This window comes from Hippichthys cyanospilos, chromosome 9 (genome assembly GCF_059441005.1).
Source record: "Hippichthys cyanospilos isolate Australia breed blue-spotted pipefish chromosome 9, RoL_Hcya_1.0, whole genome shotgun sequence".
Lineage (NCBI taxonomy): Eukaryota > Metazoa > Chordata > Actinopteri > Syngnathiformes > Syngnathidae > Hippichthys > Hippichthys cyanospilos.
In genome coordinates this window covers 20885314-20903242 of record NC_142377.1, presented here as the reverse complement: position 1 = coordinate 20903242, position 17929 = coordinate 20885314, and the positions used below count along the sequence as shown (strand labels likewise).

The 17929-nt window shown below is 40.5% G+C and overlaps 2 protein-coding genes across 21 annotated transcripts in view; one reads left to right on the top strand and one right to left on the bottom strand.

Annotated features, from left to right (window-relative positions):
• Positions 1–6805: 6805 nt before the first annotated feature.
• tarbp2 (TAR (HIV) RNA binding protein 2) lies at positions 6806–11765 on the bottom strand. 2 transcript variants are annotated; one of them, XM_088424001.1, is made up of 7 exons: positions 11585–11765; positions 10185–10499; positions 9885–9966; positions 9656–9773; positions 9421–9548; positions 8933–9128; positions 6810–8701 (listed from the first exon to the last, which is right to left on the bottom strand). In XM_088424001.1, the coding sequence occupies exons 1-7, from the start codon at positions 11635–11637 to the stop codon at positions 8544–8546; spliced, it is 1050 nt and encodes a 349-aa protein (XP_088280127.1). In that variant the 5' UTR covers positions 11638–11765; the 3' UTR covers positions 6810–8543. The 2 variants fall into 2 exon arrangements, with proteins under 2 accessions (XP_088280126.1, XP_088280127.1); XM_088424000.1 differs by having other exon boundaries at positions 6806–8701; positions 9656–9966.
• igsf8 (immunoglobulin superfamily, member 8) overlaps positions 7204–17929 on the top strand; it is a 55846-nt gene continuing 45120 nt past the window's right edge. For 9 of the 19 annotated variants that reach the window (XM_088423989.1, XM_088423981.1, XM_088423986.1 and 6 more), the window contains exons 1-7: positions 7204–10098; positions 10201–10405; positions 10575–11341; positions 11568–11674; positions 12822–12985; positions 16085–16165; positions 17325–17476. The gene's annotated coding sequence lies outside the window, so the exon portion shown is untranslated. The remainder of the gene's footprint in view (positions 10099–10200; positions 10406–10574; positions 11342–11567; positions 11675–12821; positions 12986–16084; positions 16166–17324; positions 17477–17929) is intronic. The other 10 variants (XM_088423979.1, XM_088423977.1, XM_088423992.1 and 7 more) reach the window with 10 other exon arrangements.

Genomic DNA, 17929 nt, shown 5'->3' with positions numbered 1-17929 from the left:
TCGACAGCGAACGATAGAAACAAAGTGCATGTAAACACGAAATTGGGCGGGTGTGGACGACTGAAGGCGGGCTGGTTATTTTCAGTCTTGCCTCCGTGGCTGCTAACCACTCCCTTGGTGGCGCCCCGTGGGCTGGGAAAGAACGCGGAGGCGGGCGGGGGGCGGCTATGGCTGAAGAGCGAGGACAGGCCAGAGCCACGCCGGGGGCAGGGAATGGCTGTCGTGGGAGGGTTTTTGGATCATTCCGCCGCGCAAGGGGACTGTCGGTGGAGCAGCACATGTATCCATATAAACAAAGCCCTTTATACTGCACGCGGTCACCCGCGGAAGCTAGGATCCAAACAAGCGAAAAGTAGAGGCGAGATGTTTTGCCCTTTCGCGGAACAGTAGTATCGCGAGACGATGATTGCGCAATAGTCAAATCAAGTCAGCTTTATTTACACTCTTGTTCACGTTCAGTTAAAAAAATAGAAACATGACAACATATAATAAATAATTACGTAAATAATACAAGAAATTACACGTTCCTTTCTTTCTCCACAACATGTTTAAGTAAAAATGAAATGAAAATGTTCAAAAATGACTCAGCCAGTAGGCATGATGGAATGATACTTTGAACTTTGTGGCTTTGTCTTTGATGATTTGGACAATGTTGAGCACTCAGTTTTGTGATGGCATGCGAAGAGTAAAGACGTACACTTGAACAGCAATGTGTGGTTTCTTCGTCTTGCCACACTATCGATTCCATCAAGGCGGGCAAGACAATTTGCTGCTCCAGACATTTGACTAAAGCACAACTTTTGATTTACTTCTCCAACTTAAAAAAAAAAAAAGCGAGGTCCGCGGCCTGACTGCAGTGGCTCCGTGAAATGATTTGGGTGTTTTGGAACTGATTTATTTTATCTTTTAAGTTACAGATTTGTGTCTTGTTTGTCTTAGCCTTTGTTTGTTGGCGTTTCCTCTGGCTGCTGTTAATTTTTACATTTGTCAAAATGTGTTTTGTGTCTTCTATTGCTTGCTAACGAGGCAATGAAGCCAGCAAAGCTAATGCTGTTTTTGACTAAATATTTGGCAGCAACCTTCTTGGGGGAAATTGACACGGTTTGTCATCAGGGGGCACGGAATTTGTAATTTTTATTTGCTAAACTTAAGTATAGCTGAAAAGTAACACATATACTTGTTGTCAAATAGAATATGGTGCTGGGGTAAAAAGGGCACTTATGTTTGCCTTAAAGCAGGTGTGGGCAATTCTATCTTGCATGTTTTCCAGTTTTCTTTCTCTAACACACCTGATTCAAATGAATAGAATTATTTTCAAGCTCCAGCACAGCTTCTTGATGAGCTAACGGTTTATATCAGGTATGTTGGAGAGAGAAAACTGGAAAACATGCTGGACACCGGCCCTCAAGGGCTGGAATTGCCCACTTCTGGCTTAAAGGATTTTTTTTGTTTATTGGTTTGTTTGTTTGTTTCCGCATGCATTTGCAATGGGGTCCTTGGAAAATGTGCTTTCTAAACGGGGTCCCCGACTCCAAAAAGTTTGGTAGTAACCCCTGGGTTAAAGCGACGAAAGTTCATTTGGCAAAACATAGCTGAAGTGATATGTACATATTAATATTAAATAAATTAATTGGCTTCTCTGGTGAGTATTAAGGTATGTTGTAAGGTAAGTCGTATTTATTGTTCTTATGTTATTAGAGTAATAGTTAATGTGAACTGCTCCTGATGCTCTGCATGACTTTGTTATCTCTGCAGGATGTGTGTCGGTGTGCGTCCCACACAGTGTGTTCGTTGGAAATGCTTGCAGTCACTCCATCTACTCAGTCTGTGACTTGTAAACTGTTATAAGAGTCCAGAATGGATTTATTTTTTTTTAATCGCAGCAACGCAGAAGTGTTCTGAGCATACAATGCATTAGCTGAGCTACGATTGCAAATAACCTTCAGGTGAGCTCAGTTTGACCTCCTAGGAAATATAAAGCGAAAATATGCCTTAAACCAAAACCTGTCTACAAGTAAGGTAATGTTGCTTTTCACCTAAAAAGATTTTAAAAAATGGAGCTTTGTGAACAGTCATTTTACAGTAGATAAACCACTTTTTACTGTAACAAATTTCAGTGAATTCACAGTGAGTTTAAAACAGTATCTTACTCTTTTTTTGTAATAGTTATAAAGTCCTGTTAAATAGCCAAGCACTATATGTACATAAACAGTTAGTCCTGTCAATTCAAAAGAACTGTAGATAACTGTGATTTAAGAGAACATTCCGGTAAATTTACAACAGCATCATACTATTTTTCATTAAATACTGTTTTATATTTTCATTAATTGCATGTAAATGAACAGTAAAAGGACTCTGTTAACTATACTAGAAGAAAACAGCATTATAATAGCATATAGCAGTAAGTTCCAAAGATAGAAAAGCATCTTACTGGGTTTTTTTTTTAATTGTAAACCACACCCTATTAGTTAACAATATTATGCAGTATTTTCTGTCAAGCGGTGGAGCATCACGTGTGTCGTCGGCTAGTCAGTCGTTTGCTGCAACTTCGTCATTTGGAGCAGTCCACGCAAATAGTCGACCACAGAGGTAAATTATTTTGGAATTCTATCTGCATGATTATTAAACAATTGACTATAAATAACAGACTGTTTCTTTATGTCTTGTTCACTTGGACATACAGTATAACCACTGTTGCATTTCAAAGTAGCATTTGTGTTTTCTATTTGTATTCCCAAATATTCTACAAAGTACAAAGTCCATAATATGCTCCATGTGCATTAAGCAACGTATATTCAAATATTCTTTGGCCACTGTTCTGTTTTTAAGAGTTGTCCTCAGCCGACCTGCCTCCAGTGATGGAAATGTCATCCTCCACTGCCAGGAGGCGAATGTGGGCCAGTCGAGGTCAACAGTGGTCCAACCTGGAAGAAGCGGGATCACTTTGCGGTTTCCTCTCGGAATCTCTATCGAACGATGATGTCTTTGCGGATGGTCAGTCAGAAGGATAGAGCATGCAGTTAAAAGTTATTGCCCTAAGTAACTGTAATTTGTGTGTTTTTTTCTAAAGGATGCTACGCCGGAAAAACTGAGTTCGTGTTGCAGAAGTGTGGGTGAGTCATTTCTTTTTGATTCACCTGTTATATGACTCCAAAATCTCCAAGTATCAAACCTAAAGAAAGCTACATAAAGTCTCTGTGGTCAAATGTTCCAGAATGGTGCAGTGGAAAACAGCTGTAATTTAGTTACATATAAAGACCTCTTAAAATATGTAATGTAACTCATTTTTGGTGTTCAAGTGGTCTTGATCAGCTGAAATCAATGTATTGGGATAACAATGAGAATGTTCGCAGGGTTAGAAACGGAAAGGTTCAGAAAAGTCACAACTGAGCATAAAAAATGAGTACAACATACGGAGACTCGGCAGAAAGAATATCAAGCTTTTACACAGAAAATAAATGGTGTTGAATGTACTCAATTTTATTTTGTCATGTAATAAAATCATCTGGAGCTAAATACCTTTTAAAAGTAAAAGTATAGTCTACATTTTAAGTGGATGTACAGTCTACTTTCTTCTGTGTATCATACACAGATATTAGACGAAATTAGATATTAAACGAAACTTCTAAACGCACTCAGCCATGGATGTTTCTGGAGGTTTTCCAGAAATATTCCTCCTCCTAAAATTCGTCATCCTGTTGCCTAACTACAGGCCGGAGGCCTATACACTGACCCTATGTGATGCCTTTCAACACATAAACAAGTTACATTAGCATTTCAACCTGAGGAAGAGTTAAAGTAGTCAAAAGTTGTAGAAAGCGATGGCAATCTACACAAGGAAGTGTGTGACTTATTTAAAAGTAGATCTGATGAGGTTATGTTTCAAGGCAGATGCAGCCATTTCCTCATTAGAAACATTGCGCAATTCTAACCAAATTTGTGTGTATGCATCACGGGAATAACCCGAGTTGTGGATGCGTGTTGCAGGTTGGGAGCCTGCTTGCATAACAACGTCATGAGTTTGGGTATGTACAGAAACTTGCATCAGCCTGGACACAATCCAGTGAGATCCAATAATGCTCATTATTTTGCGTAGCATAAACATTTTCTTTGTCTTAATAAGTCAAGTTATGTTCATTTTCATTTAATGTCATCATTTTGTGGAATAATGTTCTGTGTCCGAGCTAAGTATAAATTTGGTCTTAAAAAAAAAGTCAAACGCCAAACAATAGTATTGCTTTAGCGTCCTCTAGTGGCATTTTGGTGCCAAGGAAACATTTTCAGTGACTTGGTTGCTTAATAGACCAGTTTTCTCAAGTCACGTTTTTAGGTTTTTGCATACACCCATTAACAGCCCCTCGAATTACCATGTTGTTTTGTTTTTTTAACTTTTCAAAGAAAATGTTTTGTAATGACAGCATCTTAAAAAAGCTGATTTTTAAAATTATTCTTATGATTTTATTACCACCATTAACTTAGGAGGAGCAACTTCCCCCTACCAGTAATTGCCACAGCAAGGCAAACGTATGATATGTGTGGCACCGTTTTTACACAGGATGTCCTTCTTAATGCAACCCATCAATTTACTTCCATGCTTGGAACACTTATCTTACAGATGCACATTGACATTCCTTCCTTTTTTTTTTTTTTTTTTGCATTCCAAACTACATTTCAGATGTGTCGTTAAACGGTGGTGATGCTACATCCCAAGCGGGGTGAGTGAGCGATTCAGCCTTGTTGTTTTTAACTCTGTTGCCATTGTACTTTGAAGAAATTTCTCATTGAACTAAAATCAGTCCTCGTCATCACTTTAAGATAGTTGTTTGCACTCATGTGTCTTTTTCTTTGATCCTGATTCGCGTCAACTCTGAAGACTTGCAATGCAACCTCCCAGCAACAAAAGGCATCATCATGTCAACAGCAAGTAATTATTATTTTATTTGTTGTTAATTTGTATTTAGATTTATTTGGATGGGTTTTGCATGCACTTTCAAACTTCAGAAATATTTATATGACAAAAGACATGCAAATCTTAGTGTATGAATATAAATTATTTATGCTCATTTTAACAATATGTGTACTATCATGGCTGTTGTAGTCATAAACAAAAGTACAGCTACAAAAAATAATGTAATGTTAGATTAATAAATATTTAAGGGACTAGTCTTGTACCTGATGTTGTGCCCTGTTAGTAAACCTTTGAGCGTGATTTGATCCGATATGTTAATAGCGACCCTCCTTTCTCTCACATCAGTGTTCCAGAGGTGCTCCAGTCCCGTTTAGAGGATGCTGAGGAAGTCCTTCAGCAGTTGGGATTTGGCTGCGAGGACCCGCAGCTCACTGTGCGCATTCCCCCACGCTTCCTCTCCTTCCCCTCTCAAGCTCGGGGTATTAACCTCCGCCTCTTCCTGGAGTCGCAGGTCCGACGGATACGTGAAGAGGATCTTAGCCTGTCTATAGCAAGTAAGACATCGGGGAGACAGTTCAGTGATCCCTCGTTCATCGTGTTTAATGAGGACCCGAACCTACATACAACCTAGAATAAGTGTATTTCAGCAAAGTAAGATATGTACAGACATGCATGTACATACATACAAACATACAAGTAATTATAAAAAAAACAACTACAACTCAAGAAATGCTTATCATAAATATTAAACATGCACAGATCATATAGTGTAGAATGCACATAATACAAAATATTTGTAAACATACATGTAATCAAACATTTCAACATTCTCTCACACTCATGAATCACACTGAGAGAGGTGGATTTGAACTTAGGTCCCTGAACTGTGAGGCGAACATGCTAACCACCGTTCCACTGAGCCAGTTCACGCAACAGCAAATGGTAAAATGCCCCCAAACCTCCTCTGCTCGGATGGATGGAAACAGGCGGATTTTGCTGCTCAATTCACATTCCGTGAATGCAATATCAATCACAATATCTTGTGCATATTGCAAATTATAGCAAAGACAGCTTTTGACTTGACTTCATGTTTAAAGTTAGTAAATGCATTTTTCCATGATTTCCAAGGCTGTAAGAAGTTTTGAAATAAAATCTTGGAAGTCCCACCAATTCAATTTAATCACATCTTTTTATGGGTATTCACTTCTATGCATGATTGAGATGGTGACACTTGTCCTTGCCGTCTTTCCTTCAGGCCGTTTCAGACAAGTCCAAGCGCTGACTGCGATGGCCAACACGTTCTGCTCACTGTACTCGCATGTGTCCCGCACCCCACTGCGCAAACTCGGAGCGCCGCAATTCACTTCCGCCGTGTTGTCGGCCACTGAGATCACAAGTAATGACCTGAGGAACAGCGTGAGGAGTGAGCCGCGTTCTCCCGTTGAGAGGCTGAAGGACACCGTCTCCAAAATGTGCCTCTACGTCTCACCCAGGACAAAGTTCAACCTGCCTGACGTAGATGATCCATTATCCCGGCAGGTGCAGACTGAGACTAATAAAATAGTGCAAGAAGACTGTGTGGCAACACAATTGGTGATTGAAACGCCCATCAAGCGAAATGATAGCGTCTCAATAGCGGATCAAAGGCAACCAGAGTGTGTTCAACAGGCCAATTTCTTACATCACACCTTTTTAAAGATGGAAGGCAAAGAAAAGTCATGGCACGGAAGTCAAAACGAGTCAACTGCCTCAGAGTCCAAAGCCAGGCGACTTCCGGTCCAGATCCCCACAGTATCCTTGGATGTCTGTCAACATTCAATTTCAAATGTCCTCCCTTCAAAACGCGTCAACTTCAGAAATCGTGATAAAGAAATGTCCTTTGCTTCAGAGGTTTGTGGATCTTTAAAGTTTTATTGCGTGCTCCAATTGCTTCCATATTACATACTGAATGCATGTTGGTTTCGGTGAAGACTAAGTGGACCATCAGTGTGAATGGATCGTGAAGATCGATCCAGTTCAATCGTTCCACTGTATATTGACGTGATCCATTTGTTGCCAACAGATGCAGATTGCAGAGGAGGAGGAAAAGACAACGAAGCAACATAAAGGTACAATTTGTAATGTCTAGTCACCAGTTCATTTTAAGTGCAGCATTATTCACAATTTCATCCTTGCAAAAGGTGATGTTCTATATATTGACGACGTGTGTCCTTGTCTGTACACTGTAGGTGACATTATACAGTCAAGCAGCAGCAGATTCGCTGTTGAAGACACTTTTGCTTCTCCGTGATGGCTTCACTCTAATGAGGCCATTTGAGATGAAAAACAACAGCAAAAATGCATCTGACTCTAATTGACAGGTGACTCTGATATGAAATTATTGTGCAGTTTCTTAAACAATTGATCCAGTAGTACACATTTTAAAAAATTAAAAAAAAAAACAACTTTGTAGAATTTTCAAAATAATGCAACAGTATATAAATCCGTTATAACAATTTTCATGTATAAAAACTTGGGTCAAGTATTTGAAGACGTTACTTATTCACGATTACCATTTTATGCTCAATTATTTATTTGATCAGTTTGCAGAATGAGAAATTATTTCAAAATGTTTTAAAACAATTTAAATTCAAATAGTAAACGAAGGTTTCCGATCAGTTTTTACATAATTTTTAAACGCAAAAAAATCAATTTTTTTCATTTATGCTATACACAGTTCTAATTTTGCAGGAGCAAAAAAAACATGAAATTTCCCAAATAATTTAAATTTGCAAATATTTCCCATTTTTGTAAACATGTTATAAAATATTTAAGTGCTAATGAATCCAGTCAGCTTTACAACACATGAATTACTTTAATGTTTTTACAAAGTATTAAAAATGGGTGATTACATTCTTTTTAGTATTAAAGATCACCACATCAGAAGGATTCATCTACAGGGGTCCACATGCCTGTACACAAAGCATAACACACAAGTGCAGCCTCACACAAAATGCTGGAAGTCCATCCACATATCCATCCATTTTCTTATTCACACTGGGGTCACGGTCATGCTGGAGCCTATCTCAGCTGACTCTGGTGCAGATCTGAATATGGAATACAATCTGTTGAAGACTATATTAAAAATGATCTTCTTTCCAACATGAGTCGAATGCTGAGGTAATTTGGCAACAGGTTGTGCATCTGAATTAGCGTATTAGAAATATTCCAAAATTCACATTGTTGTCATTTGTAAAGTTAGGATTCTGATGTTTATAACATGGCTATTGACCCTAGACCCTTTTTGAAAAAGCTGACTAGCAGCTGAACATCTTACATCAAAACAGCAAAAGAAAACGTTTTTTTTTTTTTTTTACACCTCGTTAAAATGGCTAAACTTTTGTTTCAGCGGTGTTTTTGTTGTGTGTGTCATCTCCTTGACTTCATTAGGATGTCAGAATCCTTAACAGCTCCTGCTGAATAGACTATGTCATTTTTTTGTCACGTATGTAATAAATGAGAGAAAATGAACGTTTGGGATGGAGTAAATCATCATTGCTGGCATTTTAGAGAGGAAAGAGACATTTTTTTTCAGTCTTCTTTTGTTAAAAATAAATAAAAGAGAGGTATTATGGGTTGTCATCCACCATGACCGTCACTTTGCCCCTGCCATGATTTTGAGGTACTGCAGAGCGTTGTGGGCGGCGTTGGCACGAGCATCCTCTACATTCATGGCGAAGCCGTGGCACACTGTGATTGGTTGCGTGGACAGCTCCACCAGACATTGGCACTTGCCACTCAGGCTTCGGCCCTCTGAAACCAAAGATAAGGAAGGATCTTTTAACAAACAAAACATTTTTGAGAATTCATCTTAATTCAGACTGAGAACAAGCGTTATAGAAAATGAATTGGATTTTTAAAATTAATAACTAAATACTACTCACTAGGGCTTAAAGTCCCCCCTCCCCATTTTAAGGTGTCAGTGGTTCTTATTCCACCCGTACAACAGTCGAGCATGTTAAAGCACATCTAGGAGAGGATTACCTAGATCCAGGTAGCTGACTTCAAAGCTTTGCTCAGCCGACAGATCTTCGAGCAGCGAGCAGAAGTTGGAGTCATCAGGCATGCCCAGGGGATGACTGCGCAGCTGCAGAATCTTCTCGCCGGCCGAGTTCCTCAGCGCATCCCATGTGCAGCTGTAGCCTTTACTCTTTCCTGACTCCGCCCTGCTACCCGTATGCTGTTTGATAGAAAAGATAATAGCATAACCTTTTCTTCCAAATCTCTAATAAATGTAACGCCAACATAGACATTAGTCATGGCAGTGGTTCTCAATCTTTTTTTCCAATGATGGAAGCCTTGTGAAATATTTGCTTAAGCCAAGTATAATAATAGCCAGGGAATAATTGTATAAAAAACACAAAACTGTCGAGATAAACACTAAGTGCAGTGATAACTGAGCATGACAAAACATTGTACACCCCATATGTGATGTGCATGCTTTTTGAGAATGAAACGCGGAAGTCTCTCACTGTGTTGAATGTGTCGTCTTCTGCGTCGCCGTCATTGTTGGGCCTCAAATCCACCGGGACATCATGTATCCTCGCGAGCATTTTGGCTGCTGCATTTCTTTTGGCCAGCTTCTTGGATGTACCACTTCCTGAATCAGAAAATGACACACATTTTAATCGCTTGATGACCGCTGACAGGCACTTCATTTAAAGAGATCCTAATGGCCTAATGCAGCGTCACATTTGCTCTTTGTACCAATTTCCATAAATTTCTCCACTCTGCAGGTCATGGTGAATTCCTTTCGATGAGCTGGACCAGACTCTTGTGTCACTGTGTACTCTGGTAGACGCCATCCTTTCTGGACCACCAGTTCCTGGCAAACGAGCACAATAATAAAAATAAAAACGGCTATGGACGGTAAAAACATAATTGCACAAAAGTTGAAACGGAACGATCTTACGTTAATCCAGAAAAATGAACAAACCTGCAGAGCACCAACAGGGTTACATTCTGATTGCTGTGAAGTGCCTAAAGTCTTCATCTCACAAGGGGAGCTGCACACAGCACTGCAATGCCAGAACCAGACATTTCATTTGCATGCAACAAGCGGTGTGAAATATCCATCCATTTTCTATACCGATTTAGAAGCTACTTTATGCAATGTTTACAGTCTTTCCAGCGACAATTAAAAAAAAAAGGTCAGTGCCCAGTGTTACTTTTGAAACGAGAATAAAAAAAAAATGTTTGGGAATTTGAAATTGTCCCGTTTTACATTGCGACTGACCTCTCTTCATCTGCAGGGAATTCAAGCCCAATAAACGATTCTCCTTCAATATCAAAATCTAAGGGACCTGCCAGGCCCCCCCTGAGCATCTTCAGCGCCGCCTCGGCCGCTTTGTGCTTGGCTGCCTTCTTGCTGGGACCCTGGCCTGTGCAGTTGATCTCTCCCACGGAGACACGGAATGTGAAGTTGGGCTGGTGGGCCTGTCCCTCGGCCTTTAGCAGGTCATACACCGGGGTCTTGCCTAACCGCGTTCCATATTCCTGCAGTAGACTAATCGGTGTTTTTCCGGGATTCACAGCCAGCATTTGCTCAATACTGGGGAGAAACAAAAGATGCTATTAGGGTGGGTTAGAAGTAGCATTTTTTTAAATCTATTTATTCTTTTTACAGGTGTCTTAAAAACAAATTGGATTCTAAAGCAACAGCGAACAGGTACTGGCAGAAGGATGAAGAAATGAAAGGATGCAAAAGGAAAAATGGGGTTGAGGAAGAGTAGGGAAATCCATTTCTTCGAGAGCTGTAACTTGCCTGTTTTATATGCCTCCCTCTCCATCACACCTGATTCAAATGAGTTCTTCAATAAGCTCTGTGGAGTCCCGATAAAGACCCTAATCATTTGAATCAGGTGTGATTGGAGACAGAGACAAAGAAAACTGTCTGGGTACAACTCTCGGGGAACTGAAGTTCTCTACACCTGGTCAGAAGGAAGAGTGAAAGGTCAAGGCTGAAAGAAGAAAGAAACAGGGCTGAGAAGAAAAGAACTAAAGTAGAAAGGTAGAAGCATGTTTCCACAATGGAGGTTGAAAAGTGGGTCCGTTAGATGAAAGGATCATGTAGGGAGTTAAGGAAAGAAGCCAGAAAATGTGTGTGTGTGACCAAAATAAGAGTGGAATAAAGTACATTTGGATGCATAACTAACAGGTCTGAAAGACTGAAGGCAGGAGAGGAAAGAGTAAATCCAAATACATAAAAAGGGGTTGTGCAGTTAAAAAATAGAAAACGTAAGCCCGAAGAGGAAAAGAGGCCGAAAAGTAGGCGTGGGAAGCAAAGAGGAATAGCAAATGAAGGATGGAAGTGATGATGCAAGGATGAAGATTGATCGTCGAAGAGGAAGAGATGACCTCAGGAGGCCAGAAAAAATGCGTGAATGTAAGAAGGTAAATTCTAGTAGATTGGACGCAATGCCTACTTTTAGCCAATGATATAGAATTTTAATTCTTATCAATATCCATTGTAATTTTACAGCTCTGCCAATTACAACAATAAGCACGCGATAACAAACAAATACATTATAAAAGAATAAATGACCAAATATACAATAATTGATTACATATGATGTGCAATTTAAGGCTAATGCTGTCTCCAATTGCTTGGATGCCCTAGCCAGAATTTCGTTTCACCTGGAGCACCCGGAGATTCTGTTCCAGCTGTCCGAGGCTGTCTCGTCGTTCATTCCCTATTTCAGACGGACAGCCGGTAGGATTCAGATGGTAAGTCCCCCCCCACCAAAACAAAAGCTGCCTTTCATGAGCCGGATTCTCCCGCGAAACATATAGGGATGCTATCCGCGTCCCTCTTCAAGTAGCGTGGCAGCACAAATATGACGTAGGCCGAAGCGGCCTCTTCCTGAGTTCTGATTGGTTGGATTGTGGTTGTTTGTTTTAGTCACCAAGACACACCATTTATTTGGCGGACACGGGACGTTATCGAATCAAGGTGCAGCTAAAACGGGCGTTAAAGTAAAACACTCGAACCCTTTTGATGACGGCAGACAGCTCACAATACTACACGTATTTTTTTTTAGTAATATCGACGATAATTTGGAATAAAAAGCACAGTTTCTGTAAGGAACAGGCTGCTCATTGAAGTAATAAGTGCCTTAATGAGTATAAAAACTATGTTTGAAGATGACGTTAAATAAAAAGCTAACCACAGAAATACAGGTTCCTCATGGGGCATCTAAACGAAGATAATGCTGGAGGTAAATTTGAGTACGGTAAAATAACTACGTTACAAAAAATATTAATCTGATCGTAAAAATAAATGGGTTCGTGCATGGTTCGCAATGACCCAGCAGAGGGCGACACTTTGTCATCATACATCCTTAGGAAGCTTTTTGGCTGAATTGAATGGCAAGCATGACGAGTTTGCATGTTCTAACCGTGTTTTCTCGGTTCACTCTGTCCTCTTCCTTCCAAAAAGCACATATGCAGATGTAAATTGAGCGGTGAGTTGTGAAGACTCTTCAATTGCACTCAAAAGATTGACACCAAGTTAAAGTACCACCTCACAAAACACAAACAAACAAACGAAAAAACCTTTGGCTCTCCAGGTACCACCATAATGACCAACATTATAATATAGGAGCATAGTGTATCTACTGTAAGTGTTTTATAGAAAACAAGGAAAAAATTGTAATTGCAAGGTACTGGAACATAGCACAGTTTGAAGGTTAATCCTGTGCTTAATACAGAAAAAATGTACTTCAACAATCATTCAATTCAAATGTATCATACTTAAAATCATATGCAGTAGTGCATATCCACTTTGTGGATGTACTGTATCGCATTAAAAAAAATGAACCAGCTGAAACATCCATCCTTTCATCCATTTTCTATCGCCACTTGTCCTCACTAGCGTTGCTGGCTTACTGGAGGCTATCCCAGCTGTCTTCGGGAAGTAGGCGGGGGACAAGATTGACTGGTTGCCAACCAATCAATCGCAGGGCATACAGAAAAACAACCATCAACACTCACAATGCGAGCCAAATCATCATCTCTGTCCGTGTGTCAGCGAGAATGGTTTGTATACTAAATTGTGGATTTGAAGCTATTTGTGTTGTTAAAATGTAGTTTCTTGTAATTCGAGCAAGCAGGATTTGATTTATTGATTATATACACAAATCTTCAAGTGCTGTATTATTTTCCCCTTTCGATTTTAGTACTTTGGATGTTTGTCAGTGTCGAGGTCCCCCACAAAAATTCCCACAAGTTTGCCGGCCCCGGCCCAACTGTTGTAGCAGCATTTCCATGAAATATCTCTGCTGAATTTTTTCCGCTTTTCCGTCTTTACTCCTGCGGTTGAGGCAAATTAATCCCGCGACACCGTCGCAGCACCGGGCTTTCTGACGGCTTTATCCGTCGGCGTCGGCGCGCCACACGCGCTCTGCCAAGCGCAACACCAAAGCGAACCAGCCATGAAAAGCAGCAGCCCTTACGGGAGTCAAACCGCTCGTTATTTATCCTTTTTGCTAATCGTTCGCCTTGTACGCTCATGTTTCGCCGAGGCTTAATTTGCTGGCCCGTTTATGTTTTTACTGGGTCGGCGGTTAGATCGTCCACTGAATGAGATCAGGAATAAATGCTCGTCTCGCTGTTACGTTATGCCTCATTCCAAAATGCACGCGCGCGTCCACAAACACACTTTTCCTCCAGCTCGCCTCGGGTTGCTGCAAAAGTACGTCTGCTTCCTTTTGTTGCCAAAATCATCAACAGATACCCCCCCACCCCTCCCCTTTCCTCAATATGATGCGTTTCCTTTTTTGTGTGTGTTTTGATCCCTCTCTTGCGGCCTAGCTGCGCTTGTGGCGAGGCTCGGGGTTCGAGTGGCGCTCCCGTATTATTTTTGGCAGCGGCGGTGGTTGGTGGCTGTATGGGGGGTGAGGAGGTGGGAAGTGTGCGTGGAGGGTAGGGGGTGGGTGCAACCCCCCCAAACCAAAGGCTGTTTAAGGGATTTGCGTCTGAATAAATTGCTTTGTTAATGATCGCACTCGCAACGGGGAAGTGCGCACGTTCTCTTGCAAGCATTTAGAGGAAGGTTTTATTCATTTAGCACTTTATATGCTTGATTTACCAAGCAGTCAAACACTCTACACACCTTAACCCTTTAGGCGCCAGAGTTTTTTAAATGAATTATTGAGTTTTTTTGTATCAGTATTTCACAATGTTGTATCCTGAAAATGGTTTGCGATATTGTAAAAGTAGCTTGGTGTGATATTGCCACTTTGGCGTTTAAAGGATTCAGATAAAATAAGCACATAAGCTTACTATGGTCTAAATGGGGACCACTATATTGGAGCGAGACGAATCACTTCTGCGCTGCATTTTTAAAGACAAAAATATCAGTGTCACCAGGCAACATCCAGTGTGCCTTTATTTTAAATCATTTTATATTCTTTTCGCCATTGTCAGGTTTTTTTTTGTTTTTGTTTTTGTAAAACCTTATTCATTCATTATACCTTAAACAGAAACGTGTCATCAGAAACGTTCAGTTCGCTTTCAGGTAGACTACATTAGACACGGAAGCAGGAAGTAGGCCTCGTTTCCATTTGATGCAAACTTGAATTGGTTTATTTTCAGAACTGTGCAATTGAAACGCACAGGCCCAAACGAGGCTTAAGAAATATATGTCTCATAACCATGACTGTCACGGTTAAACCGGGACATCAGTTCCTCCTAATCAAAACTTAAAATTCTACCGAAAAAACTGTTGTCCTTAAACAGTTTTGCTGTCAATCCAATTTTTTTTGCACCCAAATTTTAAACCTGAGTCGTTCACTGTATTTTTGGTTCAATTTGTCTAAAGCCTGTAATAGGTTTAAACTTTACATCGGGTAAAGCACACAGTAGCATCATTATTATTATCAACACTACAACATCCCCACTAGCCATATTGAATTGCTGCATCTGCAACTAATTCATGTTTCACTCTAATGACAACAAAGTTCAATCAAATCTTATATGTGCATCATGTCCACTTCAATGTCACGCTTCTGCTCGTGTGCATAAATGATGGCCATTACACATGAGATGTAATCATTTTTAACATAAGCCTTTTCCCCACTGAGAGCGCCATAATAGCACATACTGTATGTGTAGAGCTACTTATTAATCTGCCTTTGCCCTTTTCTCAAATGTCTCAATTGTGAGCGCTTTCAAACAGTTGAGATGAATCCCTCACAAAAGGTGGTAATTGGTATTTGTGTCACAAAGCTCGGCAGGCTGGCATTAAATAGCAATTCCTCCATTTTTTGCCAACCATGCTGTTTTGAAAGTAATACTTCACCCAAATATGGTCCTGTTTCACCATTTTTACGATTACCTTATTATTCTATTCATTTCCACTCTATTATTGACGGTGGAATACTGCTATCAAATGAGCTTTCAAATCCGTGTCTATGTTCTTTCTATGAAACAGCAAAAGGGTGGGGGCGGGGGGCAGGAAAACCTCAATTTCAGCAGGTTGCGTGCCAGGGAATATTCTATCGAAGGAGAAGTAACGCTTGCTGAGGCAACACACAGTGTCAGACGTGTCACTCCTCCCTCCATTTGAAAATGATTTTCTCCCATTCGGTTCTTGGCCACAGATCAAGAGAACGTTATTACTCAACCTTATTTATTTATATATGCGGGGCGGTGATGTGTGTCAGTGTGTGCGCGTGTGTGCGTATATGCTGGTGAGTGGCATGTAATTGTGTGTGCGTGTGTAAAGCCGCAAGAGATATTTCAATTTCTTGCGAATATTAAATAAACATAGTGAAGCGCAGGCTGCTAGTGGCTTCAGGGGTTGGAGGGGCGAGTGGCAGGACCTGATGCTGGTGGTGGAAGGGGGCTGGATGGGGGGGGGAATTTGTGGCCGTGGCTCAGGGGGGTTGAGGCCGCTCATGGTCCGGGCCCCCGCCGGACACGCTGGCGCCTCCTCGCGCTGGAGGACTTCAGAACCACCACACTCCTCTCCACTAAAACCCTGCCAAGCCCGACTCCCCGCTCCTGCTTCCAACCGCGTTGCTCCCGTTCCAGAATTCGACTCTCTCGCTGTCGCTTTTTTCTCTCCTTCTAATTGCTCAAAACCGCCATTCTGTTGTCTTTTTTAAAATGTTTGTTTATTTGTTTATTTGTCAGGCACCAAAACACTGAGCCCAAGAGAGGATGTGCCGTGTGCCAGATTATATCTTTGCAGCTAATTTGCTTTGGCAGTCCCACGTAAGGAAGAAAAGTCAAGAGTAGAAGTTCATTTCAGACTATACACAACCGATGGATATAAAAAGTCTACACACCCCACTTTGAATTCCAAGTTTTTGTGATATAAAAAGTGATCACTTTTTTGCTATTTAATATAACCTAACCTATATACATTGAAAAAAAAAATCTGACATAGTTGCCCAAGCGTGCGCACTTTTCTTGGTTGTACTTGTGTTCAGAATCAACCAATCATATTTAAACACTTGCTAAATGAGAGTCAACCTACACTTGCGATCACGTAAAGTACCACTGATTACCACAGTACATTTATGTAGGTTTTTCCTAAAATCTTAATGTAAATCACAATAATCTCAATAAGTTTTGGAATGATTTATCTTGGCAACATTTTTCTAACACAAAAATCTGGCATTTTACCAGACTTTCTATACAGTCTTCCCAGTATGTGTCACAAGTTTCTGTACTTTTTTTTTTTAACTTTATATTTCTTCATCCATCAACCCTCCTCCTCCTAAATCCTCTCTTGAAATGTTCCACGGAAGTATTTTGTGGCTTGAGCGTTAGAAAGAAAACAAGAGCCGTTTTAGTCTGCACGTCACTCAAAATCCAGTCGAGATAGTACTTTTTTTTTCGGTGAAGGAAAGAACATTTTATAGCTGTGCCGTAAGGATATTAAGTCCGAATGGTCCAAAAACCCTTTTAAGTGTTTTTCCAACCATGAGGGTGCCTAGAAGAGAGGAGGGGGAGTCTCTAAAATAAATAAGCATTATGAATGGAGATAAAGAAATGATGAACTAATGTAAAGGAAATGCACTGCTGTAATACTGCAGTTACAGAGCAGACTGCACTATGGTAGTGCCTTTTAGTGCCTAACCCCCAACAAATTGTAAACTTGCACTTCTGTGAAAATGATACATGATTTGGTCCAAGTCAGGAACTTGAAACGTTAACTTTAAACGTTATTATAATATTAAAATTATCTTTTGAAATTTAAATTACATTTCTAGCCCTCTTTACAAGAGCCGTAACATGATATTTAAATACTATCCACAGTGTAATCTGTATAAATTACATTTGGCACATTGGTGATTACATTTCTTAATAAATATGAGTTTTATGGTACTGACATTTCTAATCAGGAAGTAAAACTCCTTGTTTGCAGAGACCGCACCTTACCATGAAGCTGCCTGGCCCCCATCATGACGTGTTCAATGCCGAAAGATGCGTCCATCCATCATTTTGACCGCTTATCTTCACGTGGCTCATGGCAGATGGAAACCATTCCAACAGCGTGAAGAACGAGGCAGAGAACAGGTGTTTTACTGACTTTAAAATGCAAATGGTCGTCAATATACCACTCTCACTAACGTGCGCTCTTATCAAATCAGTCCCCTTGGGAATCCAGTATTCATAACAATAGCTTTGCCCGAATTATTTAAGACTGATGTCCATTGTTCGGCTCTGCTCCCAAACACATATTTTGGCCACTTCAGCATTTTCTAGAGTAAAATGTTGTAGCTCAGAAATAAAACATTACTGTTTACTTGACCGACTCGGTGCAAAATCTCTCCTCCTCACCTTCGGAACCAAAACCAAACTACAAGATGTGGATAGGGTCGGCGTGTATTTTCTGTTGCACATGCAGTCGGAGGAGGTGTTGGGGAGGTGCTAATTGCTCCTGTCTTACTTCTGTCGTCATAAATGCACTTCAAGCCGTTATCATCTGCACGAGCGATGTCAGTGTAAGAGTGCAGAATAAGCAATGAA